This window comes from Gasterosteus aculeatus, chromosome 9, assembly GCF_964276395.1.
Source record: "Gasterosteus aculeatus chromosome 9, fGasAcu3.hap1.1, whole genome shotgun sequence".
Taxonomy (NCBI): domain Eukaryota; kingdom Metazoa; phylum Chordata; class Actinopteri; order Perciformes; family Gasterosteidae; genus Gasterosteus; species Gasterosteus aculeatus.
Window position 1 is genome coordinate 14,910,380 of NC_135696.1, and position 18,218 is coordinate 14,928,597.

Sequence of the window (18,218 nt, forward strand, 5' to 3'; positions counted from 1 at the left end):
AACACAAAGAGCATTAACTACTAACTACTGTGACTAAAGGTCACAAAAGGAGGACACAAGCTTACGTGTCACTATAACAAATCACACAATTAATGACACAGGTGTTTTGTTACCATTATCTTTTATTCAGTTTACCGTTACTCTTCTTACTTAATATGGACAGTAGAAAAAGCTAATTCAAATAAATTGTAATTCCACAAACAACATGTGCTGTACTTATTGTACAACAGCATGTTTTATAGATAATGTAAGTGGATATCCTTTCATAATGAATCTCACGTTATAATAAATACAGTATTTCCTCCAAGTGAGAAGATTTGATTTTCACTTATTCCAAAACATGGACACACACATGCAGGTTGAACTGACCTCTACAAAGCTGATAAATTTAGGCAGCTATTTAAAATGGGGACGCCACTCAGTCACGCAAGCATGTCGAGATCAGTTTCTTACAGAGGCGACATTAAAACAGCAGGTGTTAAATCATGGGCGCCATTTATCAACGCCACGAACGCTCCGCGTGTAGACCATTTCAATCCTCGCTTCCACCCTGAAACACATCACGTGTTGTGACAGAACACATAACATTTACCTGCGCTAAGAATAACCGGTTGAGTGTGAAGGATTGGTTTGAACACAGCAAATCTTCCGGCGTTAACAAGTGTTGATTTTACAGTGACAGATTTCCAGAGTTGGCGAGCGTCGGTCAGGCAGCTGTTTATCCGCCGATCAGGGCGTGCGTGGGTCAATACGGGCTGCTTCAAAATGTTTGAGAAACTGTGGGCACAGACATCTTTGCCTCTGTGATTGATAACGAAATAGAAACGGTATCATCCTCGATGGAAGATGCAACCCAGTCTCTCAGAAACTATGTTTGTATAATGCTTTAGAGTTTAAATAGTTCATATGATCACAAAAATTACAAAAGATGTCTATTTTTTTTGTTTTTAAAGAAGTGAAAAACTAGCTACGGTCTGTGGATACTCTAAATGTTCATAATATTTCCATTTTTTGGAATGTAATAGCCTTAAGACATCATACAGCTTCAATAAGGATTTGGAATAAGCTGAAATATACTGTATCTAAATGTGTAGACAATAATGTGTGAAATCTGAAAAGTGTCTTGTCAAAACTGTCAATACAAACTCAATTTGTATTATGATGGCTCGCTTTTGATTATTATAATTATTTTGAATATACTGTGAACACAGACTTGTTATATTCATATTCATAATCCTAGTTTGATACGTTTGTGTTCTGCAGGACGAGGCCAACGAGAAGTGTTGGTGACTCTGTGATATCGACTGCTGGGCCTTCTGGAGCTTCTGCAGCTTCAGAGTGGGAACCGGAGAGGTTTGAGAGCTTGACCACCTGCTGTGAAGCAGTCACCAGCAGCCAGACAGCGCACTTCTCCAGGTCTCCCCTCCTGACCCTCAAAGGTCGCATGGTTCAAAGGGTAAAAGGTCGTTTTCGGATTTGAAAGTGTCATGTGTGAGCTGGTTTACTGGATGTAAGGGATTAGAGCGTTACCCTAAACCGGACAATGACAATACACTTATGGAGGTTAGATAATCACTGTGAGTGTTTCGGTCCTTTTCACTGAATTACTGTTGCAAGATTAAATGAATTTTATTAATTATTAAACATCACATATTTAAAGGCCAACCCATTCCTACAAATACAAACTTTAATCTACTGCAGAAATACAAGTGAACTGTTACTGCACCTACCATTGAGTCTGAGTACCATTTGGTTTGTTAGTATAACAAACCAAATGGTATTGGTGCAATAATAATGATTAAATCCCAGAATGCCCACACACTAAACCCATGGTCTTATTATTATTTACTTCTTTATACTGTATTTTAATTGTATGCAAAAAATGTTTCATATTTATAAATTCTATTTTCTGTTTAGTTTGTTTGCTTTTTGCTTTATTCCATTTGTATTCGTTTATATAATGAAACACTGGTTCATCATAATGATAATGAATGATAATGATATCAAATATGATATTTGATATCAGCAATAAAAAAACATTTTTAAAGGAAGGTATCTACTTTGAACTAAATCTGCATTGTTCATTTCATTGTTGATCTTTTGCTTAATAACATGTGTTCACAAAACACAGTGTTTATATATTAATGGAAATAAATCAGATATCCAGTATTTGTATCAGTGTATTTGTATGAGTGTGACAGTAAGCGTGGGCCTAAATGCATAAACTCCTAAATAATATTAATAGCAATGCAGGAAATAACTAAAGGTATAAAAGTGAGCAAGCCTTAAGCGGATGAAGATCTGAAGATTGACACGTTGTAAGAGAATGAACCTGTGAATTTGCTTTAGACGGACTTTACATGTTCAGGAATATTCCCTTCACCTGTTGGAGAAATATTAATGTCATAGAAACCATCTGAAGTTTCTGAAATAGAGGAGCAGATGAGATGTGTGACTGATCGGGTTGCAATCTGAATGTTGCTAGAGGACTGATACAGTAATAAAAAATAAGTAACAGTGATAGTCCCGAATAAAACATATCCAGCAAGCTGGAGGTGTTGTATGTAGCCCGAAACCTTCAGAACTACGGCCAAGAATCAGGGGCCGTGTTTCCATCCAAGTAGCCCTGTTTCATCTGACACAAAACCCAGTTCATTAAGTATCACAGACATCCAGAACATGAGCAAAATGCATATTATAGTGATGGTTGTCTAGAAAGAAATAGCAAAGGGCTCGCTGTAGCGTCTTCTGGTTTCAGCTTGCACGTGTCGCGAGTGTTTCACGGATACTCTAGCCTAAAAACAGCAATGCTAGACGCAGAGCTTTCATGAGCAATGCCAGCAATGGCAGGCACGTACGGTTGCCCCCTTCTGGCAATGGGTATTTGGTTTCACTCGCGCTCATAAACTACTAGTCGTCCGGCAAAGGTCAGCACCTTGTTAGGACCTGCTGCAACAACTAACGACCCCATTGTGCAGTGAAAAGGTCTTTCTAAGAATGATCGTGCTATGTGGCATTCAAAGGCAATGTTATATGTGTCATATCCCTACCGATAAGGCCTCGTGGATGTCAAAACCAGAGTATCTAGTGAAACAAAGTGCATCCCACTGTGTCTTCAGAATTTATTTTCACATCATTCAATACAAAACATTTATTATTTATTGGTTTGTAATTGTTGTACTTTTGAAATTGAATTGAAATGAATGTTACATTACATATGTTATATGTTATGTATCACTAATTTGCAGTTAGAATAGTACAGATACTAAAAGCAAATATTAAGATGGGGGAAAAAACTGAAAGAAAAAGAAGGAAAATTCTGACTCAGACCGTCTTCCTGGAAACTCCAGACAAGCCATTGGATTACTCTCAATTTAGTTAACTAACCAGGATTATTTTCAGATCTGCGGGTTGGTAAACGACAGCTTCCCTCTAGCGGTAGGAGCGTGTAACTGCATGTGTGTGCAGCTGTTGCTCCAGTCTAAAGCTCTTTGGTTATGTCTATCCCATATAAAACGAGCTGGGACACCAGCAGGTATCACTTAGAGCAGTGGTCCCCAACCTGTTTTACCTCACGGACCGTTTTCATGTCAGACAATATTTCGCGGACCGGTCGAGAAGGTCCGACGGGGGAGGAGGCGGGGGAACCTGGGCGAAACTACCGTGTAAACGTGAAGAAAAACGCCTTGTGACGGGTGGGGAATATGTCAGAGGACGAGCGCACATAATTACGAGGAAATCCGGTCAATTTTCAAAATAAAACATTTTTCAGAAAAAAAAGCTTTCCGTGGTGCGGCCCGGGACCAAACGGCCCATGGACCGGTACCGGTCCGCGGCCCGGTGGTTGGGGACCACTGACTTAGAGGACAACATTTGAATCCTTCTTAATGCATGTATTGCCTCCAATCTAGATTACGTGTTGATGCATTGCCCTCTTCATGGGACTTTCTGTGCAAATGAAGTCGAAGTGATCCAGTATACGCATAACGCATCACGTGATAAAGTCTGCCTCTAAAGCGTAATAATGCGCTCCATGGTGCTGAAACAACCTTCAGCTGCATCTATATTATCTGCTCTCTTTAAAGTTTTAATATACCACTGCTTAGGAAAACAATTGTCCACGCCAATCCCCCCTCCCTCACCCCCCACACCACTCACTCCACCAACCGATCCCGAGGCAGCCTTCAGGGACGCTACCGCAGCCGTATCAGCCTGTGTCAGGAGTTTCCACTAGTGCAGCATTGGATGACGCCGAGGCTGACTACTGCTGCTTGCACCAACTACCTCCTCGTTGTACAATATTAATGTCCGAGAAGGCAACATGACATCCACGCGGCGGTGGCTACTGGCCGGTTTTGCGCTTCTGTGTGCTTGTGGAGACGCCGAATCTAAAAGGAGCGTCAAATGTCCTTCAGGATGCTCCTGCACCAAAGAGACCATCATCTGCGTCGGCACGTCGCAGATCCCACGCACTATACCGAACGAGATCAACTCACTGTGAGTAACGCGCCGTGTTGGAGGTTTGTGCATCTTGAGTAAAGCACGAGGTAAACACGATGCTGCGTCCAAGGGGGACAAATCGCTTGGTGCCCAGGTGTGTCCCTGAAGGCTCGTCTGCTGGCCTGTCTGGATCTGATCGTTCACTGAGACTTTGTTTTGTATGTGTTTTCTTGAAACAGGAGCGTGGTGAATGGATCTATTTCTGAAATTACAGAAGGGATGTTTTCACTCATGCCTTCTCTGCAGCTGCTGTAAGTGCTATTTTGTAAAAGCAAAGTCAGCAATTGACACTTTAAGCTAATTGTAGTGCACACAAATGAAAAAGTAGACCGTTTTTTTTTTGCCCTCCGCAGACTTCTGAATGCAAATTCTTTGACAACAATCAAAGATGATGCGTTCTCCGGCCTTCCACATCTAGAATATTTGTGAGTATTAATTGATAAAAACTGCATGTTCAAAATGGGAACTGAAAAACCTGGCCCCACCCTCTAATCTAATTTACCCCTCTGAACAGATTCATTGAAGGAAACAAGATTGAATTGATCAGCAAAAATGCCTTTCGCGGCCTGCGAGATCTCACTCATCTGTAAGTCTACTGGCATTCTCATCACCGTGCAGCATCTGCAGCACTATAACGTCTCACTAGAGTGACTGACAAATTAAAACAATGCACGTTGTTCTGGTAACACTGTGTTTCTGATTTAGATCGCTTGCCAATAACAAGATGAGGTTTCTGCCAAGAAATCTGTTTTTTGACTTGGATTCCTTGCTGGAACTGTGAGTAAGCAGTTGTGGTGTCAGCAGTGTGTATGTGTGTATGTGTGTGTGCGTGTGCGCGCGTGTGTGTGTGTGTGTGTGTTGTCTTTTTCCATACTGCCCTCTTAAGTGAAGCTGACTCAGGTTTTGTCTTCTGTTTGGCTGCAATGAATGATGTTGAAAGCTTAAATGTGTGTGTTCAGTCTGTGTCCTCCTCTTATGTGCATTACAGTTTCAGGTTGCCTTTCATATGTTGCTATCTTTATAATTATTTATTTATAAGAACATTTTTATAAAATATTTTTCTTACAAAGATGCAAAAATGCTGCCACATATGTTGCGTTGTTGTAATGTGTAACTTAAAATAAAATGATTAATGTATGCATCAAACTGTCACATAGTGTCAGCTAAGACTTCTATAATTCTTTATCAGCCAAACCATACGAAGTTGTTATCCTGCAGCTTTATTATTGGGTCTATCGTGGAGTAGATATACGTTTTTTACTTTACCCACAACGTCTTGAGCCGCTCAGGCGTCTCCATACAAAGTTACATTTTTTGTTGTTAAAGAATGTGCCCGGGCTGATTTCATCGTGTCATACACATTAGGGATCTGAGAGGCAACTCTTTCCAGTGCATTTGTGAGAACAAGTGGCTGATGGTGTGGCTGAAAAACACAAATGCCACAGTATCAGATGTCTTCTGCGCAGGCCCCAGTGACATGAAGGGCAAGCGGCTCAATGACCTTCCTATTCCACCGGGCGAGTGTATCTCCACAGGTAAAATGACGAGTGCATTGCTGAGGGCACTGCGAAGCATCCACAAGCGCAGCTAAAGACGCAATATTAAACACTTAAAGAACGAAAACAACAAAACTGGTACATAATTCAACAAGAAACAACCATACACTGCAAAAACAAACATGCTTGCTCCTTCTGCTAGCGTCTATGAAAACACTTGTGTAGGTACAAACCCAAGGACACACACTTCCACAGCTGCATTTTAACGCCAGTGCTTTGAAAGAAATGCTTACATCAGCAATTAAAAGGCTGATGATGCGTATACTGTTCCTCTTAGTTCAGTGAGTGCATGATAACATTTGCTAATTCGCACTAAAGAGAAAACAAAGCTGAGGCTGATGATAGCCCCAATGATAACTTGAAGTGAAAGTGAAGTCAGTCACGAAAGTTATTTAAATTCATCCTATGAGATACATGGCTTGTAGTTTAGTTACAATCAATATTTCTGTAGGTAAAGTCAGCGGATCCCCAAAGTCATTAGGATTTGCATGGATACTCTGGATATGATTCTGAATAACTTCTGCTTTTCCCCCCTGATATTTCTGTTTTTCTTAATGCTTAAAGTGTTATTTTCACATTAATCATCTTAATTGTAATTTCTCTGGTTATTTAATAATCAATTACAATCAATGCACTGTGGTCAGGCAGGGCAATTGTAAACCGACATGAACACAGATTAAATCATTGCATAACACTGACTTAACATTTAAAAGTGTCTATAAACCACAAAACTACATGATAACATAAAGCATGCTATGTCTAAATAAAATATGAAATACATTTAATAATAAAGAAAGAAATGATTTTATTAATATTAAATTAATTTTTAAATGTTATTGTCTCCATCTCACAGACTTTGTGCGCCATCAGTCCATTCCCATTCAGTCCATGTCGGCGGACATCTTTGCCTTTAAAGAGGACATCTTCGTTGCGATGGCTGCCCCCATCTCCAACAGCTGTGTGGTCATGGAGTGGGATCACATTGAAATGAATTTCCGAAAATTTGACAACATAACAGGTTTGACTGTAGTTTTCAGTCTACTGAAAGTCTACTGTCAGTTTACTGTAAAAAAGCAGTAATTCATTGAAAAATGTACAAATTATATTTATGTATATGTGGTTATTTAATAGATAGATAGTTTATTAGGAAACTATTAAAGTGAATGATCATTTTATTGTAAATGAATGATGAACTTTCACTAAATTGTCTGTATTGTTTTTCCACTCATCTTTTTTATCCTCACAGGAAAGTCTGTTGTTGGCTGCAAGTCGGTTCTGATAGACGACCATGTCTTGATAATCGTTACTCAGCTCTTTGGTGGCTCCCACATCTACAAGTTTGACAGCCGGCAGAACAAGTTCACTAAGTTTCAGACCATTGAGGTCTTCAACATCTCTAAGCCCAATGATATTGAGGTTTTCCAAATAAACCGTGAGTGGTACTTTGTGATTGTGGACAGCTCCAAGGCCGGTTTATCTACTCTATACAAGTGGCAGGACCAACCAGAGCGCAATGCAACTGGTTTCTACTCCTACCAGTTTCTGCACGAGTGGTTTCGTGACACAGATGCCGAGTTTGTTGAGTTGGACGGGAAATCCTATCTCATCTTGACCTGTCGCTCTCAGTCCCCCGTCATCTACCTGTGGAACAAGAGCACCCTGAAGTTCGTATTCCACGGTGAAATCCCAAATGTGGCAGACGTGGTGGCAGTAAAAGCTTTCCGGTTGGGGGACGAGTTGTATCTGGCCATGACTTGCTACATCGGTGACTCCAAAGTCCTCAAGTGGACCAACAAGCAGTTCACTGAGGTGCAGGCCCTACCTTCCAGAGGAGCGATGATACTCCAACCTTTCACCTTTACAGACAAGCACTACCTGGCTCTTGGCAGTGATTATTCTTTCACACAAATCTACCTCTGGGATGTGGAGACCAAAATGTTCCACAAGTTCAAGGATATTTATGTGCAGTCGCCCCGGTCCTTCACAGCAGTGACCACCGACCGGAGGAATTTCATATTCTCCTCCAGCTTCAAGGGCAAATCGATGGTTTTTGAGAATGTTATTGTTGATTTAAGCTTATAATGCCCAGCAAAATAATAATTTTTCGCAGTATCAGTTGGCACTCAGAGCAATATTTGCGTTTATGCTACAAGTGAGTCTTCCTTCTGCAAGTAGACGTATCTTTATTTAAGAAAACCGTCTTCGGCAAGTTCATAGGCATTTCCGGGAATTATGAAGGTACAGGTCCAAATAAATAAACTGAAGGCTATAAAGAAAAAGAAATTGCAACCATTTGAAGTGAAAAAAGCACGAATATAATGTTATGGCATACGTCGTATCGTCTTAAGAGGTGTTGGTTTTGATCGTAACTCTTTCACGCAAACAAAAGCCGATGTCAGACCACACAGCTTTTAATAGAAACCATTAAGTGTTGGATAGAATTCAAATACTAAGTAAGGTTGGTGCTCATTCAAAAGTGACTATGGGTTGACGCTCGTCACTACTCTACAAAGAACAAAATACAGATTTTTTTAAGCCACCTCAAAGTGAGCACTAAAGGTGTCAAAACGCTGTTTAAAGCCACACTTGAGGGCGAGGTGAAGAGCCGTCAGTCATAGAGGCAGGCAAGATGCTGTAATCATTTAGAAATTGAGATGATTTCCCACACTTTCAGATTTCTGGAAGATATTCATGGTGTTGCACTCAGTAGTACACTCAACAAATAGCATAAGGGTTGGTGTTAAATGGAGAAAAAAAAAGAGCTAAAACCCTCCTCACGTTCTCACTTCCTCTTAACTGGCAAAATTGCTTGTCAAGTGGGTGTGATGTTGTTGGATTGTATGTTTTGATAACATTACAGAAATCTTTGGTTGTAAAAAAGTAGAGGAGTGGGCTAAAACGCTCTTAAATTATTTGTTTTGTACAATTGGAGCAGCTGTCGAAATTTTAAAGCCACTCACCCCAGTAACTTCCATGATTTGGATGTGCATGGAATAGAGGGTTTCTTCTGAATGTATTCGCTACATATAATGAGCTTGAGCCAAACTGCATAGCATATAACGAGCTACTGTACTAACAAGGTGCCTAATTAGTGTCACAAATAATTTAATCTTTATTCCTATGCATTGCTATACGTTGTCCAAGGACACAAATGTGTTTTCTTTCAGGTTTTTTTGATATGTTTCCTGTATTATACATAAATAGTAGTAGTGTGTCAGCTTACTCTTCCTCACACAACAATTAGGCATTGGTCTCTACAGACTGTCGGACATCTCAGTCCCAGAATCTTAAGAAGATCTAACATAAACATGGTGATTTTGTTAGCTGAATCTTGAAGAAAAAAAAAAAAAAGATTGCCCACACTTATTCATCCTCATGTGCTTCCGAGCAATAATATGCATGTTCCAATAAACTATATCTACACTAACATTCTTATGTATGAATGAGTTTTTGTAAATGCATTAAAGAACATACAATCTCAATCAAAGTATATGTGTCCTCCGTTCTTAGTGGATGCACAGACTGTTAAATGTGCCCATAAATTAAAGACAAAGTTGCCAGACTGCATGTTTGAAATTGCTGGTTGTCATCATCGGGCATCAAAGACAGCAATTTCTTTACTTAAATAGCTGAATGTTTCAGCCTGTTGTTCACTCTTGTTCACACTATGAGACAGGATCATTGCTCTTCACAGTGAAATGTGTAGTCACACTGAAATGAGGCAAAGAAACCTCCGGACTCGGCCCAATCACTGATGTCACAAAGTAAGTGGTGCAAAGCTCGCACGGAAGACACTAATCAAACCAATAATGGAAGCTGAGTCACAATTGCATTTTCGTTTTAATAAATTCTGCAATTGTGCCTGCAAACTTTTTCATGTATTGTACTATGCATTCAATTGAGAGACACATTCTACATCGCACCTTGAACTTTGACCTTTTTGCTCACTGTGGGTCAAGAATACCCAGAAAAGCATGCTGGCTTGCATTGTGAAAATACAACAGGATGCTGTTGGACATCCTGGAATTGTAAGCCCACTGTATTTGACATGAATTGACGTATTGATATATTAAGACATACAAAAATGTTTCTGGCAATAGTATTCTAGTATGCAAAGTTAACCCTCAGATGTATTCACAGGTAAAGACAGGTACAGCTACAGTTTGTGTGGTGTTTATTTATTTTAAATGTTTGCATATGAAAGTCAGTTTTGGCAATAGATAATATTAATATTATTATTAATAATAATAAATCAACTACAAGAGTCCCCCAATCTTTTGATTTAGAAAAATATTATATATAAAATATAACTTTTGTTCCATTTTAAATATGACTTAAAATAATTCATTGTTTTGCATTAAACATACATTGAAATCAAGTAACATACTTCAGCCACAAAATGCACAAGCCAATGTGTGTGAAATATTAAATAAATAGATAGATAAAAAATAATCACCTCAATAAACAAAACAGAGTTGTAAAAAAATCGTTGAATAGTCCATTTTTTTTAAACCAAGCAAATTAGAATAGCATTTTTGTATTCTGCTTTTTTCTTTTTTTCTCACTGACAGCTCACCGTGAACTACCATGCATTACATTTTAGACTTACGGTTAATTATTTAGTTAAAAAACGTAAAATCACATTTTGGCCCTTGTTTATTCACTATGTAATGACTAACTTCATATTTTCCTACTTGATCATTTCATAAAAGAATAATTATTTTTGAAAAAGGCGAGTCCCCTGATGGAGACACAGCGCACCGGAGTAAGTTCCCAAATTTACGAGGGTCATCGAATGCGTCGTGACGCGCCTCTGACGACGAGGACGGACTGAAGCGATGCGGCTCCCGTCCGTTGATCCCCTTAAATCCGTCTCGATGATGCGAATTGTCTCTGAACCTGATCACGCCACGGTGACGCCCGCGTGAAACTCCCCTCGCGTCATCGTTAATATTTGTCCCCGCAGTGCACAGAGACATGGATCCGTCCCGGAGGAGCGAGAGCGACTGGCAGGGGCTGGTCAACGAGGTGAGACCGGAAAGACGCAGAGGGAAGCGTGCATGTAAATATACTCTCTAACCTCCTCTCATGTGTTGTTTCCGCACAACCAAACTAAGCACTCTGGCGAGGGGCGTGTGTGTCTTTTAAATGTCGTCACCAATGGACAGCTGAGGCCTGAAGAGGATTATTATTATTATTATTACATGTCAGCTGGTGTCTCTCAGCCTTGAGACGAGGAAGTAGGGGTGACTTCCTTTTACCTGCAGAGTCGAAGTGCCACACAAAGATAAAGCAGTAAAACTGTGAGACTGTGTGCAGCAGACTGGTTACCTGGACGCATCTAGATGAGTGCTTATGACTTTATGATCACTTTCATGTCCCATCTTATTTTCGGGCATCCACAATGCAGTAAAAGCAGATGTGTCCTTGTATTATAACTAGCACCACTGTCATATTGTGTTACATATTGGTAAGTATGAAATAAAACTGTGAATTATAAGCCGTTTTTCTAATCAGTGATTCTCAAACACCACTCTTACGGTTAATTGACGTAGACACAAGGACAATTTGCAGACTTGAAAAGGACGATTTTCTATCATCCGTTTTTAACATGAAAAAATAATATGTGGTTATTATGATATAAACTGCTCCATATTGGTTCGCACTGCTTCATTAATAAAAGTATTATTCAAAACTCTGGTGTATAATGCCTTCATCTTTTTTTTTCTCTCTGTAGTTCCTGATTTGTAAGCGTAAGTTGGAGAGTAAAAAAGAAGCGCTCCTCATTCTGTCCAAAGAGCTGGACACGTGCCAGCAGGAGAGGGATCAGTACAAGCTGATGGCCAACCAGCTACGTGAGCGACACCAAGGACTTAAGAAGAAATACAGGGAGCTCATAGTAAGCTAATTTAGTGCATTAGTATTCTCATTATTGAATGTGTTGAATTCTGTTGAATTTGTGCTACGTTGCCTTTGATGCTGTTTTTAAAAAACAACAACATTTTACTTGTTTTAATGACTAATAGGATGGAGATCCCTCACTGCCTCCTGAGAAAAGGAATCAAGTAAGACATTTTATCCTTCAGATATTCTTTGTACATCACTGGCTAACAAAAATGCATAATATGGTCAAACAAAATAAACCCAGATGTCTCCAGGTGGAGTAACGATGCTTTGTACACAGTTTGATAAACCAACAATGTTTAATCGCTAACTGATCGCTCCCTTTGGTTAAAGCAACGTTACAGTCGTATCCGTACAAGAAGGACGCGTATATCGAGGTGACTGTTGTGCTCTTCGCCCGCTCACTCACAACCTTAATGTCCTCAGGTAAATTTAGCACAGTTGCTGAGAGACTCTAGAGAGAAAAGCTGTCAACTTTCTGACGAGGTGAAGGAGCTGAAACAACGACTGGTGGAAGCTCAAGGGGACAATAAGGTACCGTGACGTACTGTGCGCTATATGCCAAAGGTTTAAGCGACATATTGGAATATATAATATATATTTTTTTGTGGTCTGGTAGTACGACTCCATCATCAAAAGAAATAAAGCGGACAAATGACAAATAGTAAAGCTGCGTTCTCTCCGTCCCAACAGCTTCTACGAATGACAATCACCAAACAGAGGCTGGGCGACGAGGAGGTCGGCACCCGACACTTTCCCGCTCATGAACGGGAGGATCTGGTCAAGCAGTTGGAACGAGCCGGAGAGCAGGTGAGAACCGATTTAAACTGAGACAGCATCCCGATAGTTAACATCATCCTGTCAAATTCATTTCAAACCGTTAAGACTCAAAGGTAATTAGTGGTGGAGGAAGTACTCGCATTAAAAAACGGGGGAGCCCGGGAACAGAGCCTCCGTTGTGGGAGGAGTTCTGGAGTAGTGGGAGGAGTTATGATGCAGATGACATCATAACTCCTGTATTTACACCGTGTGTTTTGCGTTGCTGCAGAACGAGGTCTTGGAGCAAAGCGCAAAGTCGCTCACGGACGAGCTTCAGGACGTACGAGCAGAGCGGGACGTGTTTCAGCAGAAGGCTCATCGACTCAACGTGGAAATGAACCACATCCTCGGCAACGATGAGATCCGCATGTTGGACGTAGATGCGCTCTGCATGGAGAACAGGTTTGTCAAACGGCATTTTACTGGCACTGCCCTGAAATATTCGAGCATCTGCAGTGATTAGTCTATAATTAAAAAAAGAAAGTTTTAAAGTGAGGAGAACTGAGGATGAGGTCTGATAATTTAATGATGACCGTCCAACCTCTTTAATCATTTAGGTATTTGCATGAACGGTTCTGTCAACTTCAAGAAGAGGTCAGCTTGCTCAAAGCAAACCTGGTGAAGTACAAGGTGGTTCATTTCTTTTATCATCCTTCAATAATTGATTGAAATTAAGTTTTTAGTTGTTTCCGTGTACATAGCAATGTAACTTTTTGGCAATGTAAAATATTTATTTCAACACCACAAACGTGCCGCGCTTTGCTTCGCCTGATTTTAGAGTGCTCTGGACTGCAGGAAAACCTCTAAATTCTGTGGGAAACCCAACAGCAGTGCACTGACTGGGGTGCTCTCCGCTAAACAAGGTCAGAGGGATATTTCTTGTTTGTTTTTAAACATACATACCGAACATACTGAATTGAGTATTTTCAATGTCACAAAAATGCTGTGTAAAATGCAACGAGTTACTAATTCGAATGGCGGCACGTCGGGTCTGTGCTTCAATGATCTGTGTGCAGTGAAGGAGTTGTTGCTGTCTGAGGAAAACAGCTGCAGTTTGCCGGTGACTCCTCAGTCCATTTCGGACCTCAAGTCGCTCGCCACGGCTCTGCTGGAAACCATCCATGAGAAGAACATGGTGATCCAGCACCAACGCCAAATCAACAAGTACTCACTTTTCATCCTTCCCTCTCGCTGCGTGCGCTCTAACTAGTATGTATTGATCACTCGGGTACCACACAAAACGCTGCAAATATAATTGCTTCATATTCCTTTCCTACCAGGATTCTTGGAAATCGAGTGGGAGAGTTGGAGAAGAAACTAAAAACGCTAGAAATGTCTGGATTATGGAGCCTGCCAGGTGATTATTGTCTCATACGGAGTTTCATTGAAGCTTGTATTGTACTTTGTGTTAACAAAAATTCGCTTTCCTTTTCCTCTCTTCTGTCCTTTTTGCTTCTTGCTCCCTGGAGGCCTGACTTATAATGTGTCTCTGGGAATATTTGGAAGTATGTTCCTCTCCTTTCCTCCACCTACTTTTTAACCTTTAAACTTCTTTCATTTCTTTTCTGCCCCCTTGACATTTACTTGTTTTTATCCAATCCAACAGAGATTCATGAATTTCTAACACTTTAATAACGGCTTACCTTGGATAATTTCCCGTCGTTACAGGAGGAAAAGACACCATCGTCCTGAATACTCAGCAGGCTGAGACGAGGGAGGGTCTTGGGCAGGACGGTAAATATGGGATGGGACCTTTTTCTTCTCTCTGCGCCGTCTACCACACGTCTACGTGTGTCGATGAGATATTCTTTCTCCAAACTTCCATCCTTACAGGTGACGAACTGTCAGAAAAAATAGTCGTCGTTCAGCAGAGCTCCCCAGGGGTCCCGGTCCAAGAGAGCGGCCCGCCAGCCGGGTCGAGTGGGCGAGGGAGGCTTCTCGAGGAGACGCCGTCACCGTCCAGCGAGGAGACGTGCCGGCCGGATCTCTCGTACCAGTCGGCGGAGGAAGAGGCAGTCCGCCCTCAAACAGAAACGCCGGACGGCGAGGAGGTTCGGGACGGGGGCCAATCACAGGCCGCAACTGATCCAACGAGTCGCCGGTCCGAAGAGGGGGAGTGTGCAAGTGATTCGTCCTCCAAAGAGCGTCCATCGGACCGGGGCCACGTAGAGCAAACTTCAGAGGACTCCCAGCCTGCCGGGGGAGGAGGGGAACAGACGGATGATTGCAATGAAGGGGGGGGAGCCGAGATTATTCTAACAGAGGCCAACGTGAACGGCACAATGGACATTGTTGCCTCTGCAGGTTCTGATGAAGAGCAGAAGGACGTCCAATCAAACCAGGAGGAGCAGCTTCCAGATGGGACAGATGTTGTGTGTTAGTCAGGTCAATTGTTGCACAGCATCGGGGGAAAATCAATGTCGGTTTTGCCTGTTGAGTTGTTGCGATTGGCAGACGGTGTTAAAACCGGATGCCAACAGATATTTATCACAAGTATTATCCAAACCAATTATTGGCACACATGATTTTTCTTTTTTTAATTAACATACATTCGTCACGACAAACCTAAAACAATATAAGCCCATCATCTGTCAGGGACTGGTTATGTAATTTACGCCTAAAGAATGTCTGAAACCATTTGCGATTGTTGTACTTATATTCTGCTATAAAAGTAATGGAATAGTTTTTCCACAGCAAAAAAATGTTTTCCTGTCGTGGAATTTGCTGCTCCGATTAATTTAATTTGAACCAAACCGTAATGATGTAATTTTTAAAACCGGTAACTGAAGTAGACACCAATTCAGGTTTCACACAGACATTCACTTAATTATGAGGGACCATTGCTGTGGACTGTAAAGAAACAATGTCTGTTGCTTCTACCTCTGCTGACACGTCCTCCACCGCGCTGAAGAAACCTACCAGATGCTTTTGCCATGTCAGCAAATGCTCATCCTTCTAATATTAACACAGTTGAAGTGAAGCAGCAGCTTTATTTTACTTTTTCAAACAATGCTTGTCTGCATTGTCCTACATTTTACTGAGACTTTCAGTTTTGACATATTTACACGTTTTTAACTTGGAAACAACTATAAAATACTGCATGAGTGTTTCTAGATGTTGATTAAAGACAATTGCAATTTCTTTAACACATGCTTTTATTTATTTCCATATCGGGCTTCTGTTAGCAAATATTTGGAGACAAGAATGTCAGTTCGACTAAGCTACAAGATCTATATAACCAGCACTATCGTCTTTGTCCTGTTTTTGTGGTGCAACAAACTCACCAGCTAGAAAGTTCATGAAGCCATACGTAATCAGTGTTTGCAAAAATGTGAACGAAAGCTGGATTTATTTCTGAATAAAGAGATTTTCAAACCACTGGTTTGTTGGAAAGTGTATTAAATATGATCTAAATGAGCCCTCACGGGTAATCTTCAATTTAAAGATGTAATGCAGGTTCTTTAAGCTAAACGCTGTCAACACGCCAACACGTACGCAATGACGATGTTAACACACAAATGCATGAGTGGGTTACGTTTTTCGTATTTTATAATGGAAAAGCTTGAATTTTGATACATCTTTGTTTTGTATGTTATCACAAAGTACGTTAGAAGCTGATTTAATCCACAAAACAAAACAAATATAAAATGGTAATTTATTTATGTGTGCATTGAAATGTAATTGTAAATCCTTCGGTGTGGATTTGAGATCATTGAGACTGATCTGACCCCATTTAACACAAGTATTGAACAAACTGTAGGGCCACGTATGTCTAAGTGATTCATCCTCGTTTTTGGTTAATTTCACTTGTGGTATATTCGATTCCCTGTAAAACTAAATTCTCCTCAGCCGCCTGTTATACAGCTTATAGTGCATATTCCAGGGCTCTGGGGAGGCAATTCCAATAATGCAACAGCCGAGCCTCCGGCCTGCGTTTCCATGCAGCAGGCTCCCAGCGTCTCCACCGCTCCCCAAGTCGTCCATCTTTTCGTGGACCACCACTGCTCTTCCAATCACAGACAGCGCTCCAAACAGCGTCGCCTCAGACTCTATCATTGCATTTATTTTTCCCTCCTGGGGCTCAAAGTTCCCAAAGTCCCCCGGGTGGTTGGGGTGATGTGCACCGTGTGGATTGTAGTGGCCACCAGTGGAGGCACACCCCCGGCTCAGGTCTCCGTACTGATGGATGTGCACCGCCCTGGGCTGCGGATCGCCCTCTGCGGGGAAGCCATTGAACCGAAGAAGGGCATTGAGTTTCCCTAGAGGATAATCTTGCTTTAACAGCACCTGACCGTACACTTTGGGCAGACCATCAGCCAGGGAAGTGCTGGGTCTCATTTTGCAGGCTGCATACAGAGTACCATTGTACTGAGAGACCTCTGGTGGAGCCAAAGTCTCACTGTCAGCCGAGACACACGGTTGACAGCCTGCCAGCAGAACCAGCAGAGCTGATCCCAACGGAAATGTGGAGCTGAAAGACGTGCAAATGCATTAGTGTGTTAAAGTAGAAATACAAACAGCCTGGAAAAAACGCATTGGTTGATTTATTTAGTGAGACTTTTTAAACTCTTTTTCATGGTGATGGGCTTTTTTTTCTCTCCAAGAAACTTAAGAGAAAGTCGATGTTAAAACAGGATGGAAGGTGGTATTTATATATTCAGTTTAACAGAGCTTTTCACCCAAAGTCCACTTAATCGTATGAGTGTTAGTCGACTAGGAATTTCCTCCTCAAATGTTGTGATGCAACAAAGAAAAGGGAATTATTCAAATAGAGAAGTGCAGCAAATGTGCACGTTTATGCACACGTGAAAGCCTAACGCAGTTTCTTCCACTGTAAATGTTTAGTGAAAAAGTAAGCTCAACAATATTTCACTAATAAAAATACTAATAACAAATAAAATCCAGTAAAGAAATGTACAGCACGGTTTTACTAATACTGTGCAATGTACCCGGTTTCGCAATTGCATGACTGTAGTCAACAGAACTACAGACTCTTTATTATGGACTGCAGCGAAAAGAAAAGTTACAGGACGCGTACAAAACCACATATGTCGAAGTACGTTTCTGCCCCGTCGAAAAATAAGTTAATTAATGGGTCACAACGCGCAGACGTCGCGGTTCCGTGACCGCTGGAGCAAAGGACACTTACCCGACACGCATGGCGAGGACACACAAACTGCGACTTTACCGCTGATGATGCGCCGTTTAATGTTGTTTAATGTCTCACTGGGGAAAGATGCAAACTTGCGTAAGGGTCTTACGTAAGTGGCGATGGGCGTGGTTTGCAGAGGGTGGAGCAAAGTAGGCCTACAGCTGTTTTTTGTTATTTAAAACGCATGTGTCGACTTTTTTTTATCGTTTTCTGCAAACGCAAAAATTCAGTCAGATTAGAAACCCTTCTCCCTTCAAATTAAGCACCTCGAAACAGCTGCACGACCG

General features: G+C 41.2%; 3 protein-coding genes across 6 annotated transcripts; 2 read left to right on the forward strand and 1 right to left on the reverse strand.

The window, feature by feature from the left end:
- Positions 1–4,153: 4,153 nt before the first annotated feature.
- LOC120825802 (leucine-rich repeat LGI family member 2) lies at positions 4,154–9,538 on the forward strand. The gene is made up of 8 exons (XM_040187640.2): positions 4,154–4,497; positions 4,680–4,751; positions 4,854–4,925; positions 5,015–5,086; positions 5,206–5,277; positions 5,866–6,035; positions 6,910–7,074; positions 7,303–9,538. Exons 1-8 carry the CDS (start codon positions 4,322–4,324, stop codon positions 8,136–8,138), a joined length of 1,635 nt encoding a protein of 544 aa, XP_040043574.2. The 5' UTR covers positions 4,154–4,321; the 3' UTR covers positions 8,139–9,538.
- Positions 9,539–10,800: 1,262 nt separating this feature from the next.
- On the forward strand, positions 10,801–16,157 carry LOC120825800 (coiled-coil domain-containing protein 149). Of its 4 annotated transcripts, none has more exons than XM_040187635.2 (13): positions 10,801–11,084; positions 11,794–11,955; positions 12,083–12,121; positions 12,387–12,494; positions 12,654–12,770; positions 13,009–13,181; positions 13,337–13,409; positions 13,558–13,642; positions 13,796–13,943; positions 14,060–14,136; positions 14,249–14,284; positions 14,448–14,513; positions 14,613–16,157. In XM_040187635.2, exons 1-13 carry the CDS (start codon positions 11,034–11,036, stop codon positions 15,158–15,160), a joined length of 1,683 nt encoding a protein of 560 aa, XP_040043569.2. In that variant the 5' UTR covers positions 10,801–11,033; the 3' UTR covers positions 15,161–16,157. The 4 variants fall into 4 exon arrangements, with proteins under 4 accessions (XP_040043569.2, XP_040043570.2, XP_040043571.2 ...); XM_040187637.2 differs by having other exon boundaries at positions 10,804–11,118; XM_040187636.2 differs by lacking the exon at positions 14,249–14,284.
- Positions 15,917–18,132, reverse strand: LOC120825804 (extracellular superoxide dismutase [Cu-Zn]). The gene is made up of 2 exons (XM_040187642.2): positions 17,929–18,132; positions 15,917–17,250 (listed from the first exon to the last, which is right to left on the reverse strand). The coding sequence occupies exons 1-2, from the start codon at positions 17,937–17,939 to the stop codon at positions 16,614–16,616; spliced, it is 648 nt and encodes a 215-aa protein (XP_040043576.2). The 5' UTR covers positions 17,940–18,132; the 3' UTR covers positions 15,917–16,613.
- Positions 18,133–18,218: the final 86 nt, after the last annotated feature.

Coding starts and splice junctions, on each gene's coding strand:
- LOC120825802 (XM_040187640.2), top strand. CDS start 4,322: ATGACATCCACGCGGCGGTGGCTACTGGCCGGTTTTGCGCTTCTGTGT. Junction 5,087..5,205: donor CTGCGAGATCTCACTCATCT/GTAAGTCTACTG, acceptor TTTCTGATTTAG/ATCGCTTGCCAATAACAAGA. Junction 5,278..5,865: donor TTGGATTCCTTGCTGGAACT/GTGAGTAAGCAG, acceptor CATACACATTAG/GGATCTGAGAGGCAACTCTT.
- LOC120825800 (XM_040187635.2), top strand. CDS start 11,034: ATGGATCCGTCCCGGAGGAGCGAGAGCGACTGGCAGGGGCTGGTCAAC. Junction 11,956..12,082: donor AGAAATACAGGGAGCTCATA/GTAAGCTAATTT, acceptor AATGACTAATAG/GATGGAGATCCCTCACTGCC. Junction 13,410..13,557: donor CAAACCTGGTGAAGTACAAG/GTGGTTCATTTC, acceptor GCCTGATTTTAG/AGTGCTCTGGACTGCAGGAA.